The sequence below is a fragment of the Apus apus genome, chromosome Z (genome assembly GCF_020740795.1).
Source record: "Apus apus isolate bApuApu2 chromosome Z, bApuApu2.pri.cur, whole genome shotgun sequence".
Classification (NCBI taxonomy): domain Eukaryota; kingdom Metazoa; phylum Chordata; class Aves; order Apodiformes; family Apodidae; genus Apus; species Apus apus.
The window spans coordinates 28698488-28724518 of NC_067312.1; the positions used below are offsets into that span (position 1 = coordinate 28698488).

Genomic DNA, 26031 nt, shown 5'->3' on the forward strand with positions numbered 1-26031 from the left:
GCTGCTGTCTCTGGCACTTAGTGCACAGCAGCATCGTTACAATGTAGTCTGTATTTTAGGGTAGGAGATACTCTGTCAGAGCATCAGCTGCAGAGCAAAGCAGTGAAAGAACAATATCCTGTTCAAAATTAGGTTTGTTTGTACAACACAATGAAAAACCCCATTAAAAAAAATAATAAGCACAGCTGGTGCTAAACCCCTCTGGTCTGCATCCTTCTCTCTTTCTTGTGGAAAATGCTTTTCAGTGAGCTGCAGAGCAGTCACAGTCTGCACTGCTATGCCCTTCTCCTTGTGTAGATGCACACGTACGTCTAGCCCTCACTGTTGCCATGCAGGAGAACAGTCAGCACTGACATCTTCCCTTCCTTCTGTCTTGCTGCACTTCTTTGGCTTTCCTTGTTTCCAAGATTTTGTCCTCTTTCTTTTCAGTCTTTTCATGCTTCTGACACTGCACCTTATTTCAGGTTCTGGTTTCAGCTTCCTCAGCTGATTGCTTCTTTTAACATTGCCTTCTCTGCAGTAATGGTTGAATTTTTTTTTGTCTTGTTTTCAAGACTGTTACAGTTCCCTTTTGTCCCGAGGATCACATCTCCCTTCTCTGCTCATCCTTCCCTCTTTTTGCCTTTCAGCATCCTTCCATGAGAGAGGAGTGGCTCTTCATTTCTCAGTCCCAATGCTTTGTTTTGTTTTTCCTGGCATCAGGTTTAACACACACCTACTGCAGCAAGTGCCTTGTTTTATTTTAAATCTAGCCATCTAAGCATAGAAATCCAATGAAAAACAAAATCACATTGGTTGTTTCCTCCTCCTCCTGTATTCCCTGGGACAGATAAAAAACTATTTATATAACTTTGTGCCAAAGTAGAGTGAGGCTTTCTTTTTTAAGCAGGAAAAATGTGTGGATGCCCATGCCACAGGGTGAGCCCAGAGATATGGAAGATAATCAAGTCCTTATGGACACAGATTTTTGAGCTAGTATGATTGTAGCTTTTGATTTCTCGGTCTCCTTTTTTCTTTTTTTGTTTGTGTTTGTTTTGTTATTTTTGTTTGTTTTATTATTTTTGTTTGTTAATTTGTTTGGTTTTATTCTTTTTAATTGTCTGCAGGTGTTTTGTCCTTATTCTTCAGTTGTAAAGAAATGTCAAAAAGCTATCTATAGGGAAACAAAAATGCTGATACATCACATATATACAATCTCTCAAAAATGAATTAGCAATAGTGGAACAGTATTATTTTTTGACCCCAGGTTTCTGCTGCATTTGTAAATCAGAGCAACATTACAGCTTCTGCAGCTAGAGAAAGGCATTACAAGATTGGTTTTCTTTCTGTTTCACCACACACTTTGATGCTGAACAAATCATAATGAGCAATCTGCCCAGTGAAAACTGTTTTGTCTTCAGTTTGAAAATGATGTATGCACTGGCTTACACTCTGATTGATTGTTTTGTTCCTAAGAATTTGAAAGATGTTTTGTAGACATATCTAATTTTATTAATTGCCTGCAAACAGTTTGTTTTAACTGCCTGTAACCTGATCATCCCTTACTAGACAGTCAGCAGCAAAAAGTGCAAATAATTTTCTTACTCAGAAGCTAGGAAAGAATACCAAACCATTCACAGCACTGCTTAAGTATCCAGGTATTCATAAATACAGCTATGAAAGGCCACTTAAAAAAAAACAACAAACAACCAAACAAGCAAACAAACAAAAACAAACAAACAGACAAAAAAACCAAACAAACAAAACAAAGCAAAACAAACCCATAAGCATAGGAAAGTGTGTGTGGCAGAATCATTGTGTCATTCAAGATTTTTTAAAATGTTCATGAAGACTTATGCCTTCTCTTATTTTTCACCCTGCTTTCGTGTACACGATGCCATCTCTGCTCTGATCTGCTGCTCATCCCTGCTGGACCTCCATGGTTTATTACAAAGTAACTCCTGCAGGATGGCATTCTCGCGCTGAGCACAGAAAAAGCCCTCTTTGTGCAATAAAAACAAAGTGAGGGAGTAATTTATTGGATTGGCATGTTGTTGGTTTTGCTGCTTGAGTGGCAGATTTGCAGGCCTTTGCAGCGTAGGTATTTATAGCTGAGCTGGGGGAGGAAACTGAATCATAAACCTCTCTGTGACTTTGAATAAGAGCTAAAGAAGCACTGAGGTCATTCTAGCAGCTTGTGTTTGCATAGTGCAACAGAAGGCCTTCAGCAGAAGACAAATACTTGCCATGGTCAACTATACTAGAAATTCCGAAATTCATGTTGTTAGCTATTATTTTTCTTTGGATGAGGTACAGAAAAACAGTGCTCTTCTCAGTAGGCTACTTCACCTGCAATTTACTCTTCCCAGAAAGCTCCTCATCATTACAATATTGAAAAAACTGTGGTGGCTGAAGTGTAATTGAGACCTCATCCCACTCTTTAGCCAAAAATGTTATTTTGTATAATTAAATCTCATTTTGAGAGGCTCAAATAACCCTACACTGCCTGCCCACTCCAAATACTAGTGCAGCAGATGGGATCAGGACAGGAATGAAAGGAAGCCCGTCCAAGTCAGAAGCTACTCTACACCTCAGGTTTACATGTGCCCTCCAGGGCACTCTGCAACCACCAGTGTGTGTGTCCCCAGAGACCCTTGGCTGCACAACAAGCCAAGCACAGACCTTTCTTCCAGCAGGCTGAATGAGGTGGTTGAGGAGAAGGCTAGGGATTTTGATGCATCATTAGCCCTACATAAAATATAGACAGTTTCTTAGAAAATGTTTAAAAATCTACAAGCAGTTAATACATCTAACTGCAAGAAACTAGGTATTTTGGCACAAAGCATAAACCATAAACACCCCCAAATAGCCCTCTGTATTTCTAATAGGAAGATGACAAAGTTCAAAGCTACACACTACATTTGGACTCTCAAAGTCTTTGTAGCAGAACTTATTATTATCTTGTAGCAGCATGACACCATAGTAGCATAAATTGACACAGCTACCCTGACACCAGCAGTAGTAGTGAGTTTTAACCATGTATCTCAAATGCACTCTCTTTATTTTAAGGAAAGAAATAAGTAATGTATGTAATTCAGTCCTCCTGCCAAACAGCACTCCATGCTATGGAGGAGAAAAAAAAAAATAATAAAAAACAAGGGAGCTGTTTCAGATGGTTTGTGTCACACATTCTCTTTGGATGGAAGGCAGTAGATGGGAAAAGGTATGAAAATTGTGGACGTCTGACTTTATGTCAAGGAAGCCTAAATGAGAGGGGTCATGGGCAGCTGATTGAGACTGATGAACAAAGCTATGACTGATATTTACATCCATAGCTATTTTAAAGGGTACAATCGAAAGAACTGGTCTTATGCAGTGGTCTGTTCAGCAGCATTGTTCCACCTCATCTACTGCCCATTTGCAGCAGCAGATACAGGCATGCCATGGAAAAAAACCTATGCCATGTCTGCTGCAAACAACTGACCCAGAATGTCCAAAGGCAACTGCCAAAGAAGAGAATGAGAAAGGTATTGGGATAGGACAGCTTGCCATATGGTATTGTTTGGCGTAGTGGGTCACAGAGGCGGGGCTGGTTTGGTCGGCAGCCCCCTGCTACCCATTGATCTGGTGTCCTTCAAATGCCCTCTAGTGGCTGTGGCTCTGCCTGGTGGCCACATCCCCGTGGCACAGCTGGAGCAAATGAAGCACTTTGCATGACATGTGAAGCATGACCTGAAAGCACATGTATGAAAAATGCCCTGTGCTCAATGAGACCCCCCCTGCTCTCCCACTTCTGGTGGTGCTGCACAGAAGGTAGTGTCCAACAGTGCAGCTTCTTGCCTCACTGAGCAGAAAAGCCAGTCTGGGTGGGAACTGGCATGCCAATGGCATGTGTGTGGCCAGCAGGAGCAGGGATGTAATTCTCCCCCTGTACACAGCACTAGTGAGACCTCACTTTGAGTACTGTGTGCAGTTCTGGGCCCCTCACTTCAAGAAGGATATTGAGGTGCTGGAGCAGGTCCAGAGGAGAGCAACAAGGCTGGTGAAGGGACTAGAGGAAAAGTCTTATAGGCTGAGGGAGCTGGGGTTGTTTAGTCTGGAGAAGAGGAGACTCAGGGGGGGCCTTATCACTCTCTTCAACTACCTGAAGGGAGGCTGTAGTCAGGTGGGGCTCTTCTCCCAAGCAACTAGTGACAGACAAGAGGGCAGGGCCTGAAGATGCACCGGGGGTGGTTTAGTTTGGATATTAGGAAGTACTTCCTCACGGAGAGGGTGATATGACATTGGAATGGACTTCTCAGGGAAGTGATGGAAGCACAGTCCCTGGATATGTTCAAGGAAAGGCTGGATGTGGCACTTAGTGCCATGGTCTACTCGATGTGGTGGTGTTAGATCATAGGCTGGACTTGATGATCTTAAACGTCTTTTCCAGCCTTGGTCATTTTGTGCTTCCATGATTCTCTATGTATGTTCAGTGGGCCCTCTTTGCATTGGTACAAGATGCAGTGTTGCTTTAAAGACCCTTGTCTGAAGGGACCCTTCTGAAGCTCTGCTTGAATGGAGATGTAGCACACCAGACACCATGGAGGGAGATGAGGCTCTATGTCCTCCCCTGAGACGACATGGTCAGAGACTGCTGAGTAAGGAAACCTATCATAAACCTCTGTGGGGTCAGCCAGAGACTCAAAAGAGCTTTTGGACAGTGAGGATCTATTGCTGAAGGTCCTAAAGGGTAACTGGAGGATCTTTTGCAAGAGTTGCAACCTGGTGAAGGAGTTCAAGGAGCACTGGGAGCTGTAGATTTACTTAAGAGAGTGGGAAGGGAATGACAACTGCCTTCCCTGTCATCACGGAGCACTGTGCTCATTTCTGAGGTCTCCAATAAGCCTCCACTTTCAGGCAGGTGTTCTGTTTGATCTGTGTTTGAACGTTTTAAAGAAGAGACTCTTGGCTTGGCTTCCACTGCAGAAGATCATGAGTAGTCAAATTGCTGTGACAATGAGATTCAAAACAACTGACAGGGGAGCCAATTGGAAATCCCTCTCACATTCTCTTAGTTCATTTTTTTAGAGACTTTCGTCCCACTGTTTTTACAGAGCTGCAATTTTTACCTTGCAGACCAGTATTCACTGCCTGCTATGGGGGCAACACAGCTCTTGTTTTAGTGGGTCTGTGACTGCAGAGTGGTTTTGTAATGCTGAGTTTGCTACTACTAACTTCTCATACCTGCTGCAGACCTCCATATGTTTGGGTTTTTTTTTTTGTCAGGTCCCTTTGAACAGTTGCTCTGCCTGTGTATGAAGTGACAGAGTTGAAGAAACACTGTCTCCTGTCCTAGTTCTGCAGCTGTATTGAGAGTGTAAACTATCACCTTGTAAGGCATTTGTGCAGCACCTAGCACAATGTAGTCCAGGAGACCTAAAATATCTCCCTGTCCAGAAAAGCAGAGAAGAAAATAAGGCACTGCATCATTATGTGAAGACTGCCCTGATCTATGCTGTGTGTGGATGTGTAAATTACAACAGATGATGCACTTAGCAATTATGTTCTTTGCATACATAAGCAGAAACAACAGCTCCCAAACTGCCAATATCTCTCTCAGTTCTCACTGAACGTCTGCATGTCGCACGGTCACACAGCAAGGGGGCTTGAGGAAATGAGAGGAAGAAATGACAGAAGAGGAAGATTCAAATGGGGAGATGCATCCTTCTCCAACAGGGATTTTTTTTTTTAAGAGACTGAAATTCACCTGCATTTCAAGCCCGCTCTTGTTTCAGCGAGTTTGGTTTAAGCAAGGGAGATTTTAAACTAGCTTTGAAAGCAGAAAAGTGTTTTCAGCTAGCCATACCTCAGTGTGCACAGCTTGAAGCTCTTTGTGTGGTGGTCTGCTTTTTAGATAAACTCTGTTTTCAGCCCTTCCCTGTTAAGTCTACTGGATCTTCACTTAACAAAAAAACAAAAGACCCCACCCAAAACCCAGCAAAAGCTACTCAAGAACAACTCTGCTTTTTCCTTTAATCTGGTAGACAACTCCACTTCTGTGAATTTCTGTGCTTTATCCCCTACACTGAATTGCACCTCTCTGCTTATACAAGAACTGTGCAAGACAGCACACAGGAGTGCAGAAGGTGTTATCCTTCCCATACATATTGGCTTTCTATTGAGCTTCTCTACAGCCTCCCAGAACACTGGATAGAGATTAAAGGAGCTGAGTGTGGCTTGGAACTCCCAGGCTGGCTTCTCCTAGCAAAGGGTTACTCCAGCCCCTGAAAAGCTTGATGAAGGAAGACTGCAGTTTCTACAAATGTGTTGATATCCAGACAATGTTTTATATCACCTGACACACAGCCTCCCCTGACTCATGGTGTCTGCTGTGTTTTCAGCTTTTCTGCAGGCTTCAGGAGAAAGAAACTCTTGACTTCATCTGTATGTGAACATGGGTTCGGACCTCCCAACTCAGATATTTGGAAGATGACATAATTTGACATGAGTCAGTATAATTGGCAGGTCAAAGCATAACACTGACTAGCAGCTCAAAAGTGCATAGTAAATTGGCGAAGCTGTGAAGCTCACTGTGCCACAGTTTATGTGGTGCATCTCTTGATATTCCCTCTCTGCATACACCCAGTACAGTTATTTGATAGTTCATATTATTCAGATCATATCAGTGCTCAGAAAGGGAGGAAGAAGACAGAAAAGGAGGCAACCTGAACCTCTGACAGGTACCCAGTGAAGCAATGACAACAGGTGTGAAGTCACTGAGGGCAAGCTTTTGAAATGACACAGCTTGTCGGGTGATGCTGAGCTCTGTTTAAAATGGGGCCAGAATTATTGCAATGGAAACAGCTGGATACTGAGTGATATTAAAAATTGGCTGTTGGTTAGCTGCCTCCATGGGAACTGAGCTAAATTGAAATCCTGGCCCTGACTGGGCATGCTGAGCACTTTAAAATTGGTCCTTCTGCTGTTTGGAAATTTCAGATGATGTGGTCTGCCAATAGCAGAGATTTCCTTGACTTCAGCAGGAATCTTTCTGAAGTATTATTGTTCTTTGTTCTACATTTTTATTACTGCTTTCTCTTTCAGCTGACACAAACATTGGTGCTTGTCAGTTTCAGAGTCTGTTCCAGGCTCTGCATGCCAGTGTGGTTACAGCCTGCTAATTCCTCTGCTTACATACCAAAAGGCAGAAGCAGATATCTGTCACTTTGCTATTTGTTGCCTTTGAATCCTAGCTTGCATGAGTGTGTATGTCTTCCAGCCTGAGTCCAGAGTAATGCTAAAATTCAAGACTTATCTGCAGGACAAGCTCTCTCCACTAAAAGCTCCAGCCAAGGCTAGGGCCCTGTTGTACTCACTGTTGTGCAAACAAAGCCTGTATGTTCTCTGCAGAGTAAACACAATATTGACACAGAGCAGCAGGAGAAACAGAAGGTATGAAGTGTTGAAGCAAGTTAGATAAGAGGGCACAAAACATGGGCAGCCAAGATGAGAACAACACTTAGATCAAATTGATATCCTTGTGTTTCACAAACACAGCTGGACAAGTGTGTTTGTTGCATACCATTAGCTTTCAGCAACCAGTGAAGGGTTATTAACAATTAGCTACAAAAACAAGATGGGAGATTTCAAACATAGGAAGAGTAGCATATGATAGAAATGTTTAACAGGGCTGCACCCAGTTATTTAGCACGGGTGGCTGCCAGTTGACAAGTGAGCTCTTTTGACAGCATGGCTCTCGTGGAAATAGGAGAGGTGTCAGGACAGAATACCTCCATCACCCATGTGAGCTGCACACTGATGGGAAACGGTGATCAGTGCTGTGTAGTACATTACTCCATTTGGATGCTCTTGCCTTCAGCACAGAGACATGAAGGTACCAACAGTGCTGGCTAGATTATTGTAATGTGACTTTGGGGCATAGTACAAAATCCATGGAAACAAGCTGTTGAGTGTTTTCAGCAGTCTGAATCCAAAGGGCCAATGTGATGCAGCAGGCTAAATCTGTCTTCCCATGAAACATTGGTCTTTGTATGGGCAACAAGTCATTTACTGCTTCTCTGAAGCATGCGGAGTAGTGGTAAATAGAGACATGATGCCAGCTGGAGAGTATGCAGTTGTTTCTGCTTTCATATAAAAGGTACAAGGCTGATATGAACCTCTTTGCTGTCTGGGCAGAGGACAAATCTCTCTGCTTCTAATTCCCTGTTGCCTTCCTGAATCTGAAAATGTCTCTCACTGGGCAGTAAGGTAAAAGGTAGGTGTTTGGCAAAAGTAGGAGTGATACTCCTGCTCTCCCTGAATCTTTGACATTCTTGCTGCACCACTTGGGTCTGTTCAGAAGAAAGCAGCCAGCTTCTCCTTGCCACAAACCTCAACAGACTTCATTCCTGTGGTAACACTGTCTTCACATTTGCATGCAAAGTATGATTCGTAATGAACTGAAGACTATTTTGATTGGCTCTTGTGTGATAAAATCACACTGGTGTGGTGGAGTGGTAGGGAAGGGAAATCCCATCTTCTTGTTTTGCTTTTGCTGCCTGAGTCCTAAAGGGGTTTCTGAGTAAAAAAGCATGTCAGAAATAGGAGAGGACCAGCACTGATTGCTGCTAGTTGAAAAGAACCTTTTGTAGATAAACTTCATCACGAGTTACACACTCTTCTTCCTCTGTTAAAAAGCATACTGCCTTTTGTTCTTGTGCCTGTGACCACAAACTAGAGTGCAGGAATGGATGTCTCTCTCTTCTTTGCAAGAGCTGCCTCTGATGGTGCAGAGTCTGCTCTTTCTTCTCTTCCTGAGTGCTACCAAGGACAGGCTGCACCCTCCACAGGGGAGATGGTGTCTGAACATCTTTTTGGGATCTACACTGTGCCAGCTGTCAATACTTGAAAAATTGAGCAGTTTCTGTATGAGATACTAAATCTTCTGTCTCCTCAAAACTAAAGTCTTACTACATGTTTTGTTTGTGAGTGATCCTGATAAAGACTCCAATACCGGGCATTTTTAATAGTCCCTCTCAGATAAAAGTTTTTCTGTGGGTGGCTTGGTTCCAATTTGAAGGAGACTTCCCCTTTTGTTTCTTCAGTATCTCCAGAGAGGGGTAAGGAATGAGTTCCATGATGTGCAGTTCTTTCCCACTGCTATTTCTGGCTGTGCACAGTCTGCTGCTTCACAGTAATTGCCCAGTGTGTTTACTTAGTGAATAGTCTGTTATTGGATATTAAACAGATTTCCCTACAGTGAGAGGGCAATAATCTTGTGATCATTTAGTGGTTGTTTGTTTTGGGGTAGTTTGTTTGTTTGTTCTTTGGTTTTTTGTTGTTTTGTTTGTTTGTTGGGGTTATTTTCTTCATTTGTTTGGTTTTGTCCTGAGCAGTTACATGCTACTAAAGTTACCTAGATCTTAAGCAAAGTTCAAAACGTACTTCTGGTTTTGTGCAACTTTCTGTTATGTAAGAAGTCCACTCCTGAAAAGGGAAATACAGAGATTTGCTGCATACGCTGTGGAGAAATGGCAATGTGACATTAAACCCAGCATCCAAATTAGGGGAAGAAATTCTCTCTCAGGCACAAACATCAGCCTCATTCATCATCTTCATGTCTTCCTGCACTTGGGTGATAGGCATCAGATATTTATACATGGAACCTGAGAGCTCACCTTATAGATTACATTTGGATAAATGCAAAAATTAACACCATGGGACTGAGAGGTAACCAGCCACCCCCAGAGATTATAGGAAGCCATGAAACAAAGGCAGGGAAAACTAGTTCCTTCATCTGAAAAAGGTTTACCACTCCCACCCTTGTGGTAACTGAGAATAACATTTTATTTGTTCCCCTTGTTTTGCTTTTCTACCTATAGTTTTTTCATGTGAATTTAACGGCAACCTGAACACCCTCAGAGGCACAATTATTTCCACAGATCCACATTCAGCACTACCTCAGCAGTGCACCCACCCACTAATGCAACAAATAAGATGCCTTCTGCTCTCCATGGACCACTACCGGGACAAGAAAGGTGGCAGAGCCTCCATGCCTCTTCAGCCTGTGTGCTGCTGTTGAAGCATGCTTTTGAGCACCACAAGAGCAGCAATCCTCAGTGTCAGGAGAAGGCCTGTCTCACAGAACCCCCAGAAGCTCCTTTCATGCCCCCTCTCCTTAGCTGTCCTCATGCACAAACACACTGCTGCTGTTTCATATGAGCTAAACGGGCACCATGTGCTATAAAGTCAGTCTCCAACAGGACCTGATGGTATCCAGCAGTTGACAAGAAGATGACTCATGTAAAACTTAATGGGAGACTGGGCTGCAGTGACCATTACATGGTTGAATTCAGGATCCTTCAGGCAGCGAGGAAATTCAAAAGAGTAGACTTCATTCTTTTCAAGGATCTGCTTGGTAGGGTACTATGGAACAAAGCTCTGGAGAGAAGCCCAGAAAAACTGGTCCGTATTCAAGGATCACCCTCTCCATGCCCAGGAGCTATGTGACCCAACAAAGAGGAAGGCAAGCAGGAGAGCCAGGAGGCCTGCATGGGTGACCAAGGAGCTCTTGCACACAGTTGAATGTAAAAACAAGGCTTACAGAGAGTGGAAGTGGGGACAGGTATCCTGGGAGAAGTACAAACAAATTGTCAGAGAAGCAAGGGATCAGGTAAAAAAAGCCAAAGCACAGAGAGAATTGGATCTGGCCAGGGTGTAGAAACAAGAAAAGTTTCTGTAAGTGTGTTAGCAATAAGAAGAAGACTAGGGAAAATGTGGGTCCATTCCAGAAGGAAACTGGAGGCTTGCTCATGCAAGATGTAGAGAAGGCTGAAGTGCTCAATGACTACTTTGCCTCAGTCTTCACTGGCAAGGGCTCTGGTCACATTATCCAAGTTATAGAAGGCAAGGGCAGGGACTGGGAAATGGAAGATCTCCCCACTATATGAGAAGAGCAGGTTTGAGACCACCTGAAGGCCCTGAAAGTGCACAAGTCCATGGGACATGACTGGATTCATCCAGAGCTCCTGGAGGAACTGCCCAATGAGGTTGCAAAGCCACCGTCCAACATATTTGAAAAGTCTTGGCAGTCTAGTGAAGTTGTCACTGACTGGAAAAGGGGAAACATCACCTTACTTTCAAAAAGGGAAAAGGGAAGACTCAGGGAACTACAGGCCAATTGGTCTCACCCCTTTGTCCAGGAAGATCATGGAGCAGATACTCTTGAAGGTTCTGCTAAGGCACGTGGAAAACTAAGGCGTGATTGATGTCAGCCAACATGGCTTCAGTAAAGGCAAATCCTGCCTTACTAACTCTACAATGGGGTCATGGCATCAATGGACAAAGGAAGAGCAACTGACATAATCTACCTGGACATGTGCAAAGCCTATGACACTGTTGAGCACAACATCCTGGTATCAAAATTGGAACAGTATGGATTTAGTGGATGGACTAATCATTGGGTGAGGAACTGACTGGATGATCACACTCAAGGAGTTGTGACCAAGGACTAGATATCCAGACCTGTGATGAGTGATGTTCCCCAGGGGTCAGTACTCAGACTGGTGCTGTTAAACATCTTTGTCAGCAACATGGAGAGCAGGATCAAGTGCACTCTCAGCAGTTTTGCCAGCAACACCAAACTGTGTGGTGAGGTCAACATGCTGGAGGGAAGGGATGCCATTAAGAGGGACCTCGGCAGGCTTAAGAGGTGGGCTTGTGCAAACTGCATGAAGTTAAAAAGGCCAAGTACAAGGTTCTGCACCTTGGTCAGGGTAATCCCAAGCACAAATATAGGCTGGGTGGAGAATAGATTGATAACAGCCTGTATGAGGACTTGGGGGTGATGGTGGACGAGAAACACTACGTGGGCCAGCAATGTGTGCTTGCAGTCCAGAAGGCCAAGCATGTCATGAGCTGCATCAAAAGAAGCATGGACAGCAGTTCAAGGGAGGTGATTCTGCCCCTCTACTTACCTCTCATGAGACCCCACTTGGAGCACTGTGTCCAGTTCTGGAGTACCAAACATAAGAAGGACATGGAGCTCCTGGAGTGAGAGCAGAGGAGGGGCCATGAAGATGGTCAGAGGACTGGAGCACTTCTCCCATGAAGACAGGCTGAGATCGTTGGGGCTGTTCAGCCTAGAAAAGGGAAGGCTCTGGGAAGATATTATAGCAGCCAATACCTGAAGGGGTTACAGGAAAGATGGGGAGGCTCTTTTTACAAGTGCTTGTAGTGATAGAGCAAGGGGTAATGGAAAAGAGAAGGTATAGACTAGACATTAGGAGGAAATTCTTTACTATGAGGAAGCTGTGGAAGCCCCATCCCTGGAAGTGTTAAAGGCCAGGTTGCTTGGGACTTTGAGCAACCTGATCTAGTGGGAGGTGTCCCTGCCAATGCAGGGGGATTGGATCTAGATGATCTTTGAAGTGCCTTCCAACACTAGCCATTCTGTGATTCTATTAAATGGTGGCAGATCTGCAACTTATAAGCTTCATTTAAAAATAGTTGTTGAGAGGGTTCTTAATCAGCTGCAAAAACATTCTCATGAGGACTGTGACAATTAGGAACCAATCTTAGTTCAAAAGAGGAAAATATTGTCCACCAGCGCAACAAAGCCTGAAGATAAACTAAGCAGTAGGGGGACTGATTGATTTTAACGACCTCTCTCTTCCTGTTTACTCTTCTCAGGGTATAGCTAGCACCAAAGAAAATCATTAATCCAAATAGAAATTAAAATCTCATGTCCCTGTGGTACAAACAAAATAAGGGGTGCAGTTCACTCCAAATTGTAAGAGTATATTGGAAATGTTATTGTGAAGTCAGTGGGTTCTGGAGACACACAAGAGTAGTCACCACAGTAGATGTCACAGATTAATAATTTTTCTGTACCTAGCTGGAATGTCATTTAACAGCAAGAACACAGCTTCATGGATAAATAAAATGGCAACAAATGTGTCCATGTGATGAATTAACTTGGAAAATGAGGCTTGTGCATATGCAGTAAAGCAGGGACACGTTACATATTTATCTGTCTACACTCTGCTACTGGCCAGAGAAATGTACTCATATTTAATCCAGCTCTGGTGCACATGATAGGAATTCTGCAGCTGTCAGTAATGTTATGTATTGCAAACTCCACACATCCATTGTAAAACTGTGCTCATTATAAGAAGTAAAATATGGTACCTGAATCTTAACTGAAGTATTAATAATGAAAATGGATTAGATGCATCCTGTTTGCTGAGCAGTTATTCCAAGGGAGGGATTAAATTTAGCTTTTGCCTTGCTGATTGAATGGCAGAATAGGCATTCACATGCAGTGTCCCTGACCTGGAGAAAATGTCTGAAACTTTATAAGCTTTAAGAAGAAATGAAAAGTTTTTTTGTTTTTGCTGTAGCTATGTGCAAGTAAAACTTCATTGCCTGTGTTATTTGTTAGTATTAAAAAACAAAACAAAACAAACACAAACAAACAAAACCACTCAGAAAAATATATCATTTATTTAATCAGAAGCCTGCATCATCATAAAATGCTCTACACTTGAATGTGATCCGTTTTCAAATGTGTATCATTGCACATTTGTTTACAGGGCTGTTAATGAGAACCCTGATTCTGTGCAATGGGCACACATTTAGGTGATGCAGTAATGTTTAATTGCACTACAAACCTCAGTTATAGGCTGCTTGAATAGCTTAAAAGCACTCTTAGCTCCTGCTTAGCTGTTATACATGCAGAAAACATTAAATGCTTCACTCTTACCTGTGTGCCTTTCTGGGCCTCTATCTGTGTCCCAGCCATCAGCACCATACACGAGACAAGCTCTGTGAGCATTCCAGTGCAGGCAGTCCGATTTCTTCAGATTGTCCTTTGAAGAGCCCTCTTGCCTAGACAGGAATATTGAAATATCACACTCTCCTACCTGGGAATCATGCTGAATCAGGACAAAGAGCATCTTTACTATACAGTTTCAAAGGGACATACCCTGAAGCCTTGCAAGTTAACCCTCCGGAGGAAACCAGCCTGATGTAAAAGAGCAGGAAATAAACAAACAAACAAACGAAAACCAAAAACTGTCATGACAACAGCAGCTTGCAAAGATCCTCTGTTGCTCCCAGGAGAGTCAGCATCTATCCAAATTAATTGGTGAAATTGTAGTTGTGGAAGGTGTTTTGCATTTTTTCTCAACTTAATCCCAAATGTGGTTCAAATCAGAGTAATTTCACCCAGGGTCAGGAAAAGTGTGAGGACTTTGCTTCTGTTCGTGCTTTCATGGTCTGAAGCCAAAAATGCAGAACAGCAGCAGTGCTCTTTATAAAGAACCATTTGCATGTGAAGGAGCAAAATGTTTAGAAGTGGGAAGAAGTGACTTTCCAGTGCTTCCTGCCTCCCAGGCAAGTAGGACAGGGCTGGCAGTGCCGGGTGGAATGGTCCCTCCTGTGGCCAGTGCCTTGGGGTGCACCCCGTGACGCCTTCGAGCAGGCGGACGTAACCATGGCAATGGGCAGTGCAGCTGCTAATTTCTGAGCACATAAAAAAGGGAATTACATTATTTCATACTTGATGTAATGACTGTCTGGTTGGACACTTACAGCCAATAAATAATAAGCTTGGGGTCAGGTATTTCTTGACAGCTAATGGTCAGCTGAGCTAAAAGCTGTCGTCTCCTGCAGTAATTCATTAAGTGATGGGAAATGGCCTTTACGTTAGTCATTATAGGATCAATAGAAAAGTTTTGTTTCAAGTGTAATCAGCTTTATGACACTGATGCCACTTCTAAGTGGAAATGGGAGTAGCCTAATAGGTGAAGAAATTAGGTGGACACACAGCCAAAGTTGCCTTCTCACAGGGGAGAGACCCAGTTACTGTCAAGTTTGTTACTGTGTTAGTGTGAAAAGTAGAAGTTCAAAAGGGAGGACTAGTACTACCTTCATAGATAAAAAGCTCTACAAGATAAAAAACCAGCACCCCCAAGTCCTTCTCCTCTGAGCAACTTTCCAGCCACTCTTCACCAGGCCTGTAGTGTTGCCTGGGATTGTTGTGACCCATATGCCAGACCTAGCACTTGGCTTTGTTGAACCTCATACAATTGGCCTTGGTCCATCGACACAGCCTGCCCAGATCCCCCTGCAAAGCCTTCCACCCTCAAGGAGATCAATATTCCCACTCAAATTGGTGTCTGCAAACTTACTGGGGGCGCATTTGATTCTGTTGTCCACGTAATTGATAAAGATATTAAAGAGAACTGGCCCCAGCACTGAGCCCTGGGGAGCACCACTTGCGACTGGCCAACAGCTGGATTTAACTCCATTTGCCACAAATCTTTGGGCTCAGCCAACCAGACAGTTTTTTTACCAGCAAAGTCTATGCCTGTCCAAGCCATAAGCAGCCCGTTTCTCCAGGACAATGCTGTGGGAAATCATGTAAAAGGCTTTACTAAAGCCTAGGCAAACAACATCCACCACCCTTCCCTCATCCACTAAGCAAGTTTCCTTGTCACAGAAAGAGACCAGGCCAGTCAAGTAGGACCTGCCTTTCATGAACTCATGACGACTGGGGCTGATCAGCTGGCTGTCCTGCATGTGCTACATGGTGTCACTGAAGATGATCTGCTCCATAACCTTTCCCTGCACCGAGGTCAGACTGACAGACCTGTAGTTCCCCGGATCCTCTTTCCCCCTTTCTTATAGATGGGGGTCACATTTGCCAATCTCTGGTCTACTGGGACCTCCCCAGTTAGCCAGGATTGATGGTAAATGATGGAAAATGGTTTGGTTATCTTGAGAAGATATCGTCACATACAGCTGCAGACACCTGCTCCCTGACTCCTTCAAGATGATGTAGATGATGTACCATATACTTTCGCAGGGAGACTTTAAAATGCAGAAAAAACTTACTCAGACTTGACATTAGGGTTTTTTTCCTTAAAAATAAATAAATAAATAAATAAAAAATTTTAAAACAAAACAAAACAAAAAAAGACTTAGAAGGCCATCTTAATGGAGGCATATGTCATCCTACCAACAAAGAAAATTACTGAAGAAAATGATAACAGTTCTTATGAAAATATGAGGTCAACAAGTGTCAAAGCTGTGGAAATGTCTTATGTGTGAGCCATTCAAAAGGAAATTCTTGATCTGGAAAGGAACTAAGAAAGGAACATAAAGTGTCAGATTTCTGACACCTTTTAAGACCTATTTATCTTTAAGCATAGATTAGGATTCATTATTTTATAAATGCAAGAAGGAATACACAGTTTTCCTCTCTCATTTTTGTTCAAGAGAAAGCACTGAAAAATGGGGTAGCAATTGATTTTAAAGCAAAATTATGCTTGTCATGGTTTAACCCTGGGCTGTCAACTAAACGAATGACAGATGGTCTTTATTAGCCCCTCTCCTTTCCCAGAAAGGGAATGGAAAGAAAATAAGGGAGAGAGAACTTACAAGTCAGAAACTAAACTACACAGCTTTAATGAAACAGTAGTGATGAAAAGGAAAATAATGAATATGTACAAATATATACAAAGGTATACAAAAGCAATGTCGTGTTCCCCACCCTCATCAATAATGCTCATGTCACCACCACTGCTGCAGGGCAGGCTCTGGAAAAGTCCTGAACTTGACTCCTGGAGTCAGCAGCAGATGGATCTAGATGGAGGAACACAAGGACTCAGGAACACATGGATTGGGATCAAAGGCAGAGGAATGAACAAAATCACCCCAGGACACTGGCTATGGACAAAGAATGCTCATGATCCCTCAAATTTATACCAAGTATGATAAGTATGGGATGGAATACTTAGTTTGGTTAATTTTGGTCAGCTGTCTGGTATGCTCGTCCCCAAAAGAGGATCACAGGTGTGAACCCTTCGGTTTCCAGAGTATAAGGTGCTTTTCAGAACCAAGCAGTGGCCTTGGGTCTGCATACCATCAAGTTCTACATAACATCAAGTATTAGCTGTCCTAGAAGCAGACACTGAATGAAAGACATGCTGCTAATTTCAGCAAGTGCAGTTACTTAGAAGAGAATTAATTGGCAAGCAAAATTGCTGGAAAGAAAATTGGTTCTATCCCAGCTTAAACCAGGACGGTGCTCCACACAAACTCAGCATATGGAATACCTTTTTCTAAGTGCTTAGCGGTAACTCTGAAACAGAAAGCTTAACCCATGTAAAAGTCCTTCTCATAAACATCCTACAAATGAACACATCCAAACAGAAGAAAATCAGTGCATCTGCAAAAAATAATTATTGCAGATGAGGCATTTGGGTTAATTTCATCTGACGACAAGGGTGGTGGAGCCATCTGTGTTGTACAAATAAAAAATAATCCTGAAGTGGATTAATTCTCCAGAACCTTTAAAAAGGGAAGCATTTTTTCATGTTTTGGAGACCAAAACTCAGCTCAAGTTGTGCTACTTAATGGACATTACGCACTAGTTAACAGGTAAAAATGTCATGAAGTCTGGAATCCTCCAGGTCTCTGTTCATAGTTTTTAGTGGCAAGAACATCCTCTCTCTCTCATATCATTGATAGCACCAATTTCACAGAGAAATGTAAGTAGTGAGTAATTTTGAAGAGCAGGTAATAACAGTACTGGTCTTTATTCTTACTTGTCCCAAACCTCTTCTACACCAACTTTGGACACTAGACACTCCTAAAAGCAGCACTTTACCAGGTGTTGAGCAACCTTATTGAACATGAAAATCAAACCCATTACTTGAGAGAGGGTATGATAAAGTGCCTGGCTGCCAATAACCCCCACACAGGTGCCTCACTCACCGGCAGACAGAGAAAAAGACATGTCAGAGTAACTAGGAAGGGAAATTATTCCATTAGCTCCAGAAGTAAGGGAAAATCACTTCCAAGTAAGGCGGTACTGTGTCCTTGTGTTACCGTTTGACTCTTTGGAAGGAGGAAGAGCCTCTCTTCCACTCCGCAGTTGGTTTTGCAGACCACAAATGGTGGCGGAAAGAGGAAATTATCTGCAGACTTTCTAAAGCTTGAACAATGGTCATCTGAGGGATTTACTAACTCTGCAACACTGTGCACCACACAGCACAACCTAGATAAAGATGCCTGGAGAGACAGGGGATGAAAAGATAAAAGAGGAAGAGAGAAGACAAAAGCTGAGAAAATATTGCTGGAAGAAACTCAGAGGAGGAAACGAATCAGAAGTAAAAAGAAAAATTAAAAGAAAAAACCCCAAACTGCCAAACAAATAACCCTCCAAACTCAAAATAGATATCTCTAATAGGAGTCTGGGCTACTATGACCCTAAAAGAAAACACAAAACAAGACACAAGATGAAAATTTTTCTTCCAATTTGTCCTTATTTGTTACCTGTCCTAATTTTACTTGTAGAAAGGGAAACCTTCACCATGTGTCTGTTGTTGCCATTTACTTTTTCTTCTCCCATCCCCATTATTAGATATTTTTCACTTTGATTATTGGCGTTTTCTCTGTCAACAAGCAGCTGCATCCAAAGTGCATCACATAGGCACAGTGAGATTTGGGCCATGGCACTGGGGAAAAGGGTGGCAGTGAAAGTCAAAACCCACGGTGATCTCAGAGGAGTATTTCCCATGGTGAAGGCATGCAGGCATCATGCACCTGCATGGAGACCTCCAAAGAAGAGGAATGTAACAGGTGCTGGTTTCAGTTGCACCGAAACATTTTGTGGATGTGCCTTATACCCAGGGCAGAGAGGCAGAACCCTCAGGTAATTTCAGCAATGTTTTAGTAAGCTGGTGCAGCATGGCACCCCTGAAGCTCAGCTGTTCTCTGCAGACCCCATGGCACTAGCCCTGGCAGTGGTGGTGCTTCAACACCCCTCTGCACCAACCTGCTCTCCCTACAGACCGCAAGCGGAGTTTGGTCCTGCAGGGTCCTCCAGGTTGCTTGTCCGCAGCCTCAGTTGCTGGAAACCCTCCAAGTCTGATCTTGCAGAATGTGCAGCACTCTTCTCCTCTGCAGGTTTCCTAGCTGCGGGAGTGGCCTGAGGCCATGGTTTTTACTGTGTGAGTGATATTCCCCATGCATGTAAAAGACAAGCATTAATAGACCATCTGTCTATGGTATTCTCATGGTCTACTGTGTTCCTGGAAAAAATGTGGCTTCCATTATGTTTTTAGCTCTGTTTCCATCAGATTCATTACAGCACTATGTATGTGATGTCAAAATCTTGATGTGATAGAATGGGATAGAAATGGCTGCAAACTAAAGTGGAATTATACATATTTCTGAAATGGTAGCAGTTACTGCTTTGCATAATGCCTACCCAACCCCAAATGGATAGAGCAGATGGAGGAAGGGAAAACAGGTTACATGCCTGCAGTGTTAGTGTACTGACAGGCTCTGCCCTGCCAACTAGCTCAGTGACTTGCCATGCCTCTGTTAGAGTGGCTTCTAAGAGGGTCTGAAATTGAAGTTTAGATTGTAAGTTATGAGTGCTTTTCATGACAGAGAATGTGTTGAAGCACAAGCTTAGCTACAGGTATCAGCTCTTGGGTTAGAAAATAATTATTTTTTAAAAGGTAAAATATTTATAATTCACATACAGAGAACAAACAGCAAGGCTTGATCCTGAAACTGCTAATAAGAAGCACCTTGAAAAATCCCATTTTTAAAAATAATAATGTTATTTGTCACTCCATTACTTTAAACCAAGGAAAATTCTGGCTGAAATTGCACACTTTTATTTGCCTCCAAATTAATGTTGTAGCTTGTTGTTTTATGACTTAATATGCTGTTCCATTCTGAGTTTTCACACCAGCACAGACAAGACTGGGCTATCTTGATTTTGCTAACGAGATACTTAAAACCAGATCCAGGAACTTACAGAGCTAGGAGTTGTGTTCCTCTGAATACATGCCCTTAAAGACTGTCCAAGGAGCACTAGATAATTTACTCTGAACAGTCAGCAGTCAATGCTGTTTTCAGTCCAGTTATGAACAGTGGGCTGGATTTGAAGAAACATTGAAGAGCTGCATACTTTAGTACTAAAGCCAGATTTTTGTTTACCCTATGCATGATCCATCGATATGCACCAATGTTTAACTGCAGGCTGCATATAAAAATAATTTCTACATTATTTTAATGAGAAATTATATTTCCCATTACACGGCAATAATAGGTTCAGTAGACTTTTTCATTTCAAATGGAGGTATGAGATAACCTAACTGAGGGCTGAAGTTGTGTGAAAGAGGCTGAGGTTCAGAGTTTACATAATGTTAGCCTACTATATCTTGGTATATGTACAGCTAACATAATTTAAAGTTTGTGAAGTTCTGAACAGCCAGGAGCCAAGCTGTTTTAAAACTGCCTTGCTGGATGCTTTTTCTAAAAAAAACAACCTACCCACCTGCACTCAAACCTAGAAGGCCTATGTAAAACTAACTTAGGCATGAAGAAGAAAATGCTTTTGTTCCACCTGGAATTTCTGCTTCCCAATAATAAACTTCTTTCCACTGTCCTTGACTGTAATAATACCCACCCAGCTCCATCCCTGGGCTGTGAAGGGATGTCATCATCCTTGCTGATGACTACAATGCACTTTCAGGCAGAGAGTGTCATGTCCCCATCAAAGAAGTGGGAACTCAGGCACAGGGATGCAGATGCAAGGTCTGGAACCTAGATGCCTGTCCTGGTGAGATGTCTGTTTCCTGGGAAACACCACCATCCCATACCACCATGGGTTTCACAGAAAAGAAACTGAGAAGAGATGGCCTGAAAGGACACAGTCTGTCCAGACCTGGACAAAGAGGAAGCAGTCCTACAAGGTTCCTTAGACATGTGCCCAGTTCCTACCATCCAGTGTATGTGTGCACAGAGAGACCAAACCTGTGCTGACTCCACATAGTGCAGAAAAGTTCACAAGCTCCAGCCCCTGCCTGTTTTGGCCCAGAACAAGGACTTGCAAGCTCCATGATGAACATAATGAGGCTGGATGTTTGAGTTCGTAAGATTTTTTCAGCTCTTGATGGTGACAGCAACATAATAAGGGGCTCCACATTCTATCCCAAGACTATATATTAGCATGATCACACAGGAGCTGAAGCAAGGAACAGAAGATTGGTTCAGCTTGGCCCAGTAAGTTGCAGTTGTTTTTGTTCATTTTGAATGTATCAAAACTGCTCATACCTCTTTGACCTGCACCTGAAGCAATCTGAAGTTCATTTAAATGTGCGGCCCTTTTGTGAAATTATTTTAACCAGTGTTACAAAGAAGCCTGTTTTTCCTTGAGGTCTGAATCACCCACCAGTACTGGAATGGGTTTTTGGTAGGTGCCACTGTCTGTCTCCCCATTGTATGCCCACAACAGCCCCCTCCCCCCACCCCCAGCAGCATGAATCAAGGACTCAGTGCCTTCCTGCCTGCTTGCTTTGGTCACAAACCCACAATCACCATTTCCTTGTCCTCCAGCAATTCTAGATGTCTGCTGCCACTGCACACAGCCTGACAGCAAAGATGACAAACTGCGACTGTGGGACCAACGTTCAGGCTTTTCATCCAGGGTATTAATACACCATGGCCTCTCCCCGGTCTCTGCTATTTCCCTCCAATTACTGTTGCCTTCTACTGATCCTTTCCATGTCTGTCATTTCATCTGCATCATTGTCAGCCTTCGATGTTAAATTACTGGCTGCAGTCCCTTGCAAAGCCAGTGTGTTAGCCTACTCTAACCTTTCCTCTCCTGATGTACTCTTTGTCCTTGTCATGGATTTAAAATTCAAATTATATATACCTTCATCAGCTTTCACACCTTTAAGGGGATACTAGCAAGTGCTGTGCCATCAGACAGGACATAGGTAGACAATTATTGGGAAGCTAATTCATCCTGACTCTGATCCCTTGGAAATAATGCTTCTCATTGCACAGTGTGTCACATTTAGCTTCTTTGTATGTGTTTTGAAAATCTCCTCCTAAATTATATTAATTAACCCTCTGGGATTAAAGCATCCTGCTTTCACAGGCCTCTGGCTGCCGTACTGCCACTGCAAATCAGTAGCTTGCACTTTGTTCCCACACCAACTCAGCAGTAACAATGGAGCCAAGCAAAGCTTTTCTACTCATTCGGTTTCTGTGGTCTAATACCTGCCAAGTGTTTGACCTCAGCTCTTCATCTTGCATCTACAGCCTCCAGGATCTTGAGCTGGCTTGCATCCAGATACTAGCTGAGCCTGAGACAGCTTAGCGGCCCTGGGCAGCACAGCAGCACATTTGGTTCACTGAGGCCATAGGCACAATACATTCAGGCTGGATCTCCAGCTCTCAACAGGCCTTGAGGGAAAAGGGAATCCTTTTGGGGATTGGTTCATTTTTGCAGAAATAGGTAACAGCTCTTTTTTCATTTATCTTGCCTTTTCCATATACCAATGATTACATTTTAAGGCCATTTATAAAAACACTGGCATACTCAAAGGTGCTTTTGGAAACCAGGAGACCTAGCAGAGACAACTTGAAAGGCACACCAATGCACCTAATGTTTTGAACTGTGAAAGAGTAAAATTTTTAAAACTTATTTTAAATAGCTTTCAAGTCAGTGGAGCATACTGCAAACAGAAATACAAAAGAGCAAGAGAGCAAGAATGGACCTTTCATTTTGCAAAGACCACTGTTTTTTTGGCTGCATCCACATCAGCCCTTTAATTTGGTTTAGAACTGTGCAGATCTCCTTCACGTCCTGCCGTGGTTTTGGGCCCAACATGACAACAAAGGAACAGCCCCGTGGTCGCTCTCTCAACTTCCCCCCCCCTCCACACACACACACACTCTGGGATGAGGAGGACAAAGCTTATGGGTTGAGACAAAAGGACAAGGAAGGATCTTCACCATTTAAGGTCCCAGGCAAAACAGATTCAACTGGGGGAAAAAATAATGATTTAATTTCACACTAAACAGATGCACACAGGACACAGACAACACACAGAGCAGGGCTTGCATATGTTACCCCACCCCTCCGTTCTTCCCGGACTCAAATCACTTTGTTCCTGGTTTCTCTCCCTCCTTCCCCATAGTGGCACAGGGGGACAGGGGATGGGGTTTAGAGTCAGTTCGCAGGCTGGTGGTTCCTGCTGCTCCTTCCTCCTCAGGAAGATGGATTCCTTATAGTCCTCCCCTGCTTCCCCACAGGGTACCTACCATGGCAGAGAGTCCTCCACGATCCTCTCCTTCATGAGTCCTTCCCACGAGGTCTGGAGCTGCTCCAGCCTGGGCTTCCCACAGAGTCACAGACTGCTTCAGGAACACCCAACTCCTGGTGCTGGGGTCTTGCAAAGCTGAGCAATCAGAGCCCACAGGCAGCAAATCCACTGCCCACAACATCTAAGTCCAAAGGCCAAGTTCACCCCTCCTGGCGCCTTCAGGGAATGTTCTACCACGTTCCTCCATGAGTGCAGAGGGACAGCTGCCATCTCGCCAGGGAAACTTCTGCTTTGGCACCTTCTTCCCCTTCTTCCTCACCAACCACCAGCACCGCTGTCTTTCCCCAGCACAGCTCTTCTTCTCCAGCACAGCTCTTCTCCCCCTCTCCTAGCTCTGCTCAGGTGTTCAATTGGTGATTCAACCACCAATTTCAACAGCCTAATCCAGTGCTTAATTACACTTTCAGTGAAGAATTTTCTTCTAATATCCAATTTAAAACTCCCCTGGAATAACTTAAGATAATTTCCTCTTGTTCCGTTGCTTGTTAACAGGGAGAAGAGATCAACCCCCACCTTGCTACAACCTTCTTTCAGGTAGTTGTAGAGAGCAATAAGGTCTCCCTGCAGCCTCCCAGACCCTTTCTGCAGGGAAGTCTGCTGCCTCCCTGGGGTCTGGGTTAGCAATACAATCAGGAAACTTACTTGTCTGGTATGGCATTCCAATTACTACCCACTACTGGTCATGCAGGTGGTTAGTGATGAGATTGCCTAGTGAAGTCCTAAGGCAACAAAGAGGGACTTCGGAGCACTGGGATCAATGGTTGATAGATCCAGGGCACAGGTGGTGATTTCCTCAATTCCTTCTGTGGTGCAGAATGCTGAAAGGAACAGGAAACACCACTGACTAACACGTGGCTCAGAGGCTAGTACAATCAGTGGATTTTCGGGCTCTTTGACAATGGGTGTGTTTACCCAGCACTGGCCCTACTGGCCAAAGACTGAGGGGAACTATCACAAAGGTGGAAAAGTATTCACAGCCAAAAGTTGGTAGGGCTCATTGAAAGGTCTTCAAATGAGGTTTCAAGAGGGAGAGGCATAAAACCAGGCCCATTACAGATAAGCCCAGGGGTGACAAGAGGTCAAGAGTTAGCATGGCTCCTAGACAGGGCAATGAACTAGATTTGAAGTGAGATGGACATGTAACTGGGCTTGTTAGGGTTGTACCTGGGTGTAGTATCTCAGGACTTGCAGGGGACAGTACCAGTATTTTTGAAAACCAGAAGGCCTACCACCCTTCAAGAGCCAACAGGGAAACACCCATGAAACCTCTGAAGGGAATTAAGTTCCTCTAAAAAGCTGGCAAAGCCAACAGCCCATCTGAAGTGCCTTTACACAAGCACACTCATCACGGGCAAGTAACAGTAGGAGTTGGAAGCTACCATGTTGCTGGAAAGCTGTAACTCAGTGGTCACTACTGAAACCTGGTGGGATGACCCTAAGTCTGGAGTGTAGCTATCAATGGCTTACAAGCTGTTCAGAAGGTACAGACAAGGAAGGAGGGGCAGAGATGTTGCCCTCTATGTTAAGAAATAGATGGAGTGTGAGGAGATGTCTGCAAAGAATAGCTGAAAGCAAGTTGAAAGCTTATGTGTAAGAATTAGAGAGCAAAGAAACAAGGGGAAACCTGTGGCTGGTGTCTACTAAAGGCTGCCTGATCCAGGAGGGCCTACTGATGAAGCCTTCTTACTCCAGCTCCAGGATGCATCATGCTCACAGGCTCTTAACCTGCTGGGGCATTTCAACCACCCCAACAACTGCTGGAAAAGTAACACGGCAAGCTGTAGGCAATCCAGAAGACTCCTGGAGTGCCTTGAAGATAACTTAAGTCAGAGAATAGACAGCTCTGCTTGAGGGGATGTGATACTGGACCTGATGGTCTCCAATGCAGGCAAGCTCTTTAGGGATGTCAAGACTGGAGGCAGCTTGGGCTGCAGTGATCAGACACTGGTGGAGTTCACAGTTCTAAGGGGTATGAGTCAGATGAGGAGTATAGTCAGGACCCTGAATTTCAGGAAAGCAAACTTCCAGCTCTTCAATTATTTAGTCAATAGGACCTTCTGTGAAACAGTCCTCAGGAACAAGGGAGCAGAAGAGAGCTGGCAGATCTTCAAAGGATACTTCCCAAAGAGCACAGGAGACCTCAATCCCCAGATGTAAGAAACTGGGCAAGGAAGGCATGGCTGAGTCAAGACCTGCTGGCCAAACTAAAAGGCAAGATGGACCTACACAGGCAGTGGAAGTGGGGACAGGTATCCTGGATAGAGTACAGGGACACTGCCCAGTCATGAAGGTATGGAGTCAAGAAGGCCAAGGTGTGGCTGGAACTGAAAGCAGCAAGGGATGCAAAGAATAATAGGCACCTGGGGGAGGAAGTGCCTCCCACTGTAAGTGAGGGCAAGATTCATGATCACCGGAGGAACCTGAACATACATAAGTCTAGGGGACCTGATGAGATGCATCCCAGAATCCTACGGGAATTGCCTGATGTAGTTGCCAAGCCACTCTCTATGATACTTGAAAAGTCATGGCAGTCAGGTGAAGTTCCTGCTAACTGGAAAAAGGGAAACATTACACCCATTTTTAAAAAGGGCAGAAAAGAGGATGCTAGAAAGTACTGACCTGTTAGCCTCACCTCTGTGCTTAGGAAGATCTTAGAACAGATCCTCTTAGAAGCTCTGACAAGGCTCATAGAGAACAGGGATGTGATTCAAGACAGCGAGTATGGCTTTACTAAGGGCAAGTCCTGCCTGACCAAAATAGTGGCTGTCTACAATGGAGTGACTCATCAGTGGATGAGGGAAAAGCAGTGGATGTCATCTATCTGGACTTCTGCAAGGCCTTTGACACAGTCCCCCACAACATCCTT

The 26031-nt window shown here is 43.7% G+C and overlaps 1 protein-coding gene across 1 annotated transcript in view; it reads right to left on the reverse strand.

Moving 5' to 3' along the window:
- LOC127395998 (elongin BC and Polycomb repressive complex 2-associated protein-like) overlaps positions 1-26031 on the reverse strand; it is a 75548-nt gene that overhangs the window by 9386 nt on the left and 40131 nt on the right. The window contains exon 3 of the mRNA XM_051643548.1: positions 13724-13848. Coding sequence (XP_051499508.1) covers positions 13724-13848 — 125 coding nt within the window. The remainder of the gene's footprint in view (positions 1-13723; positions 13849-26031) is intronic.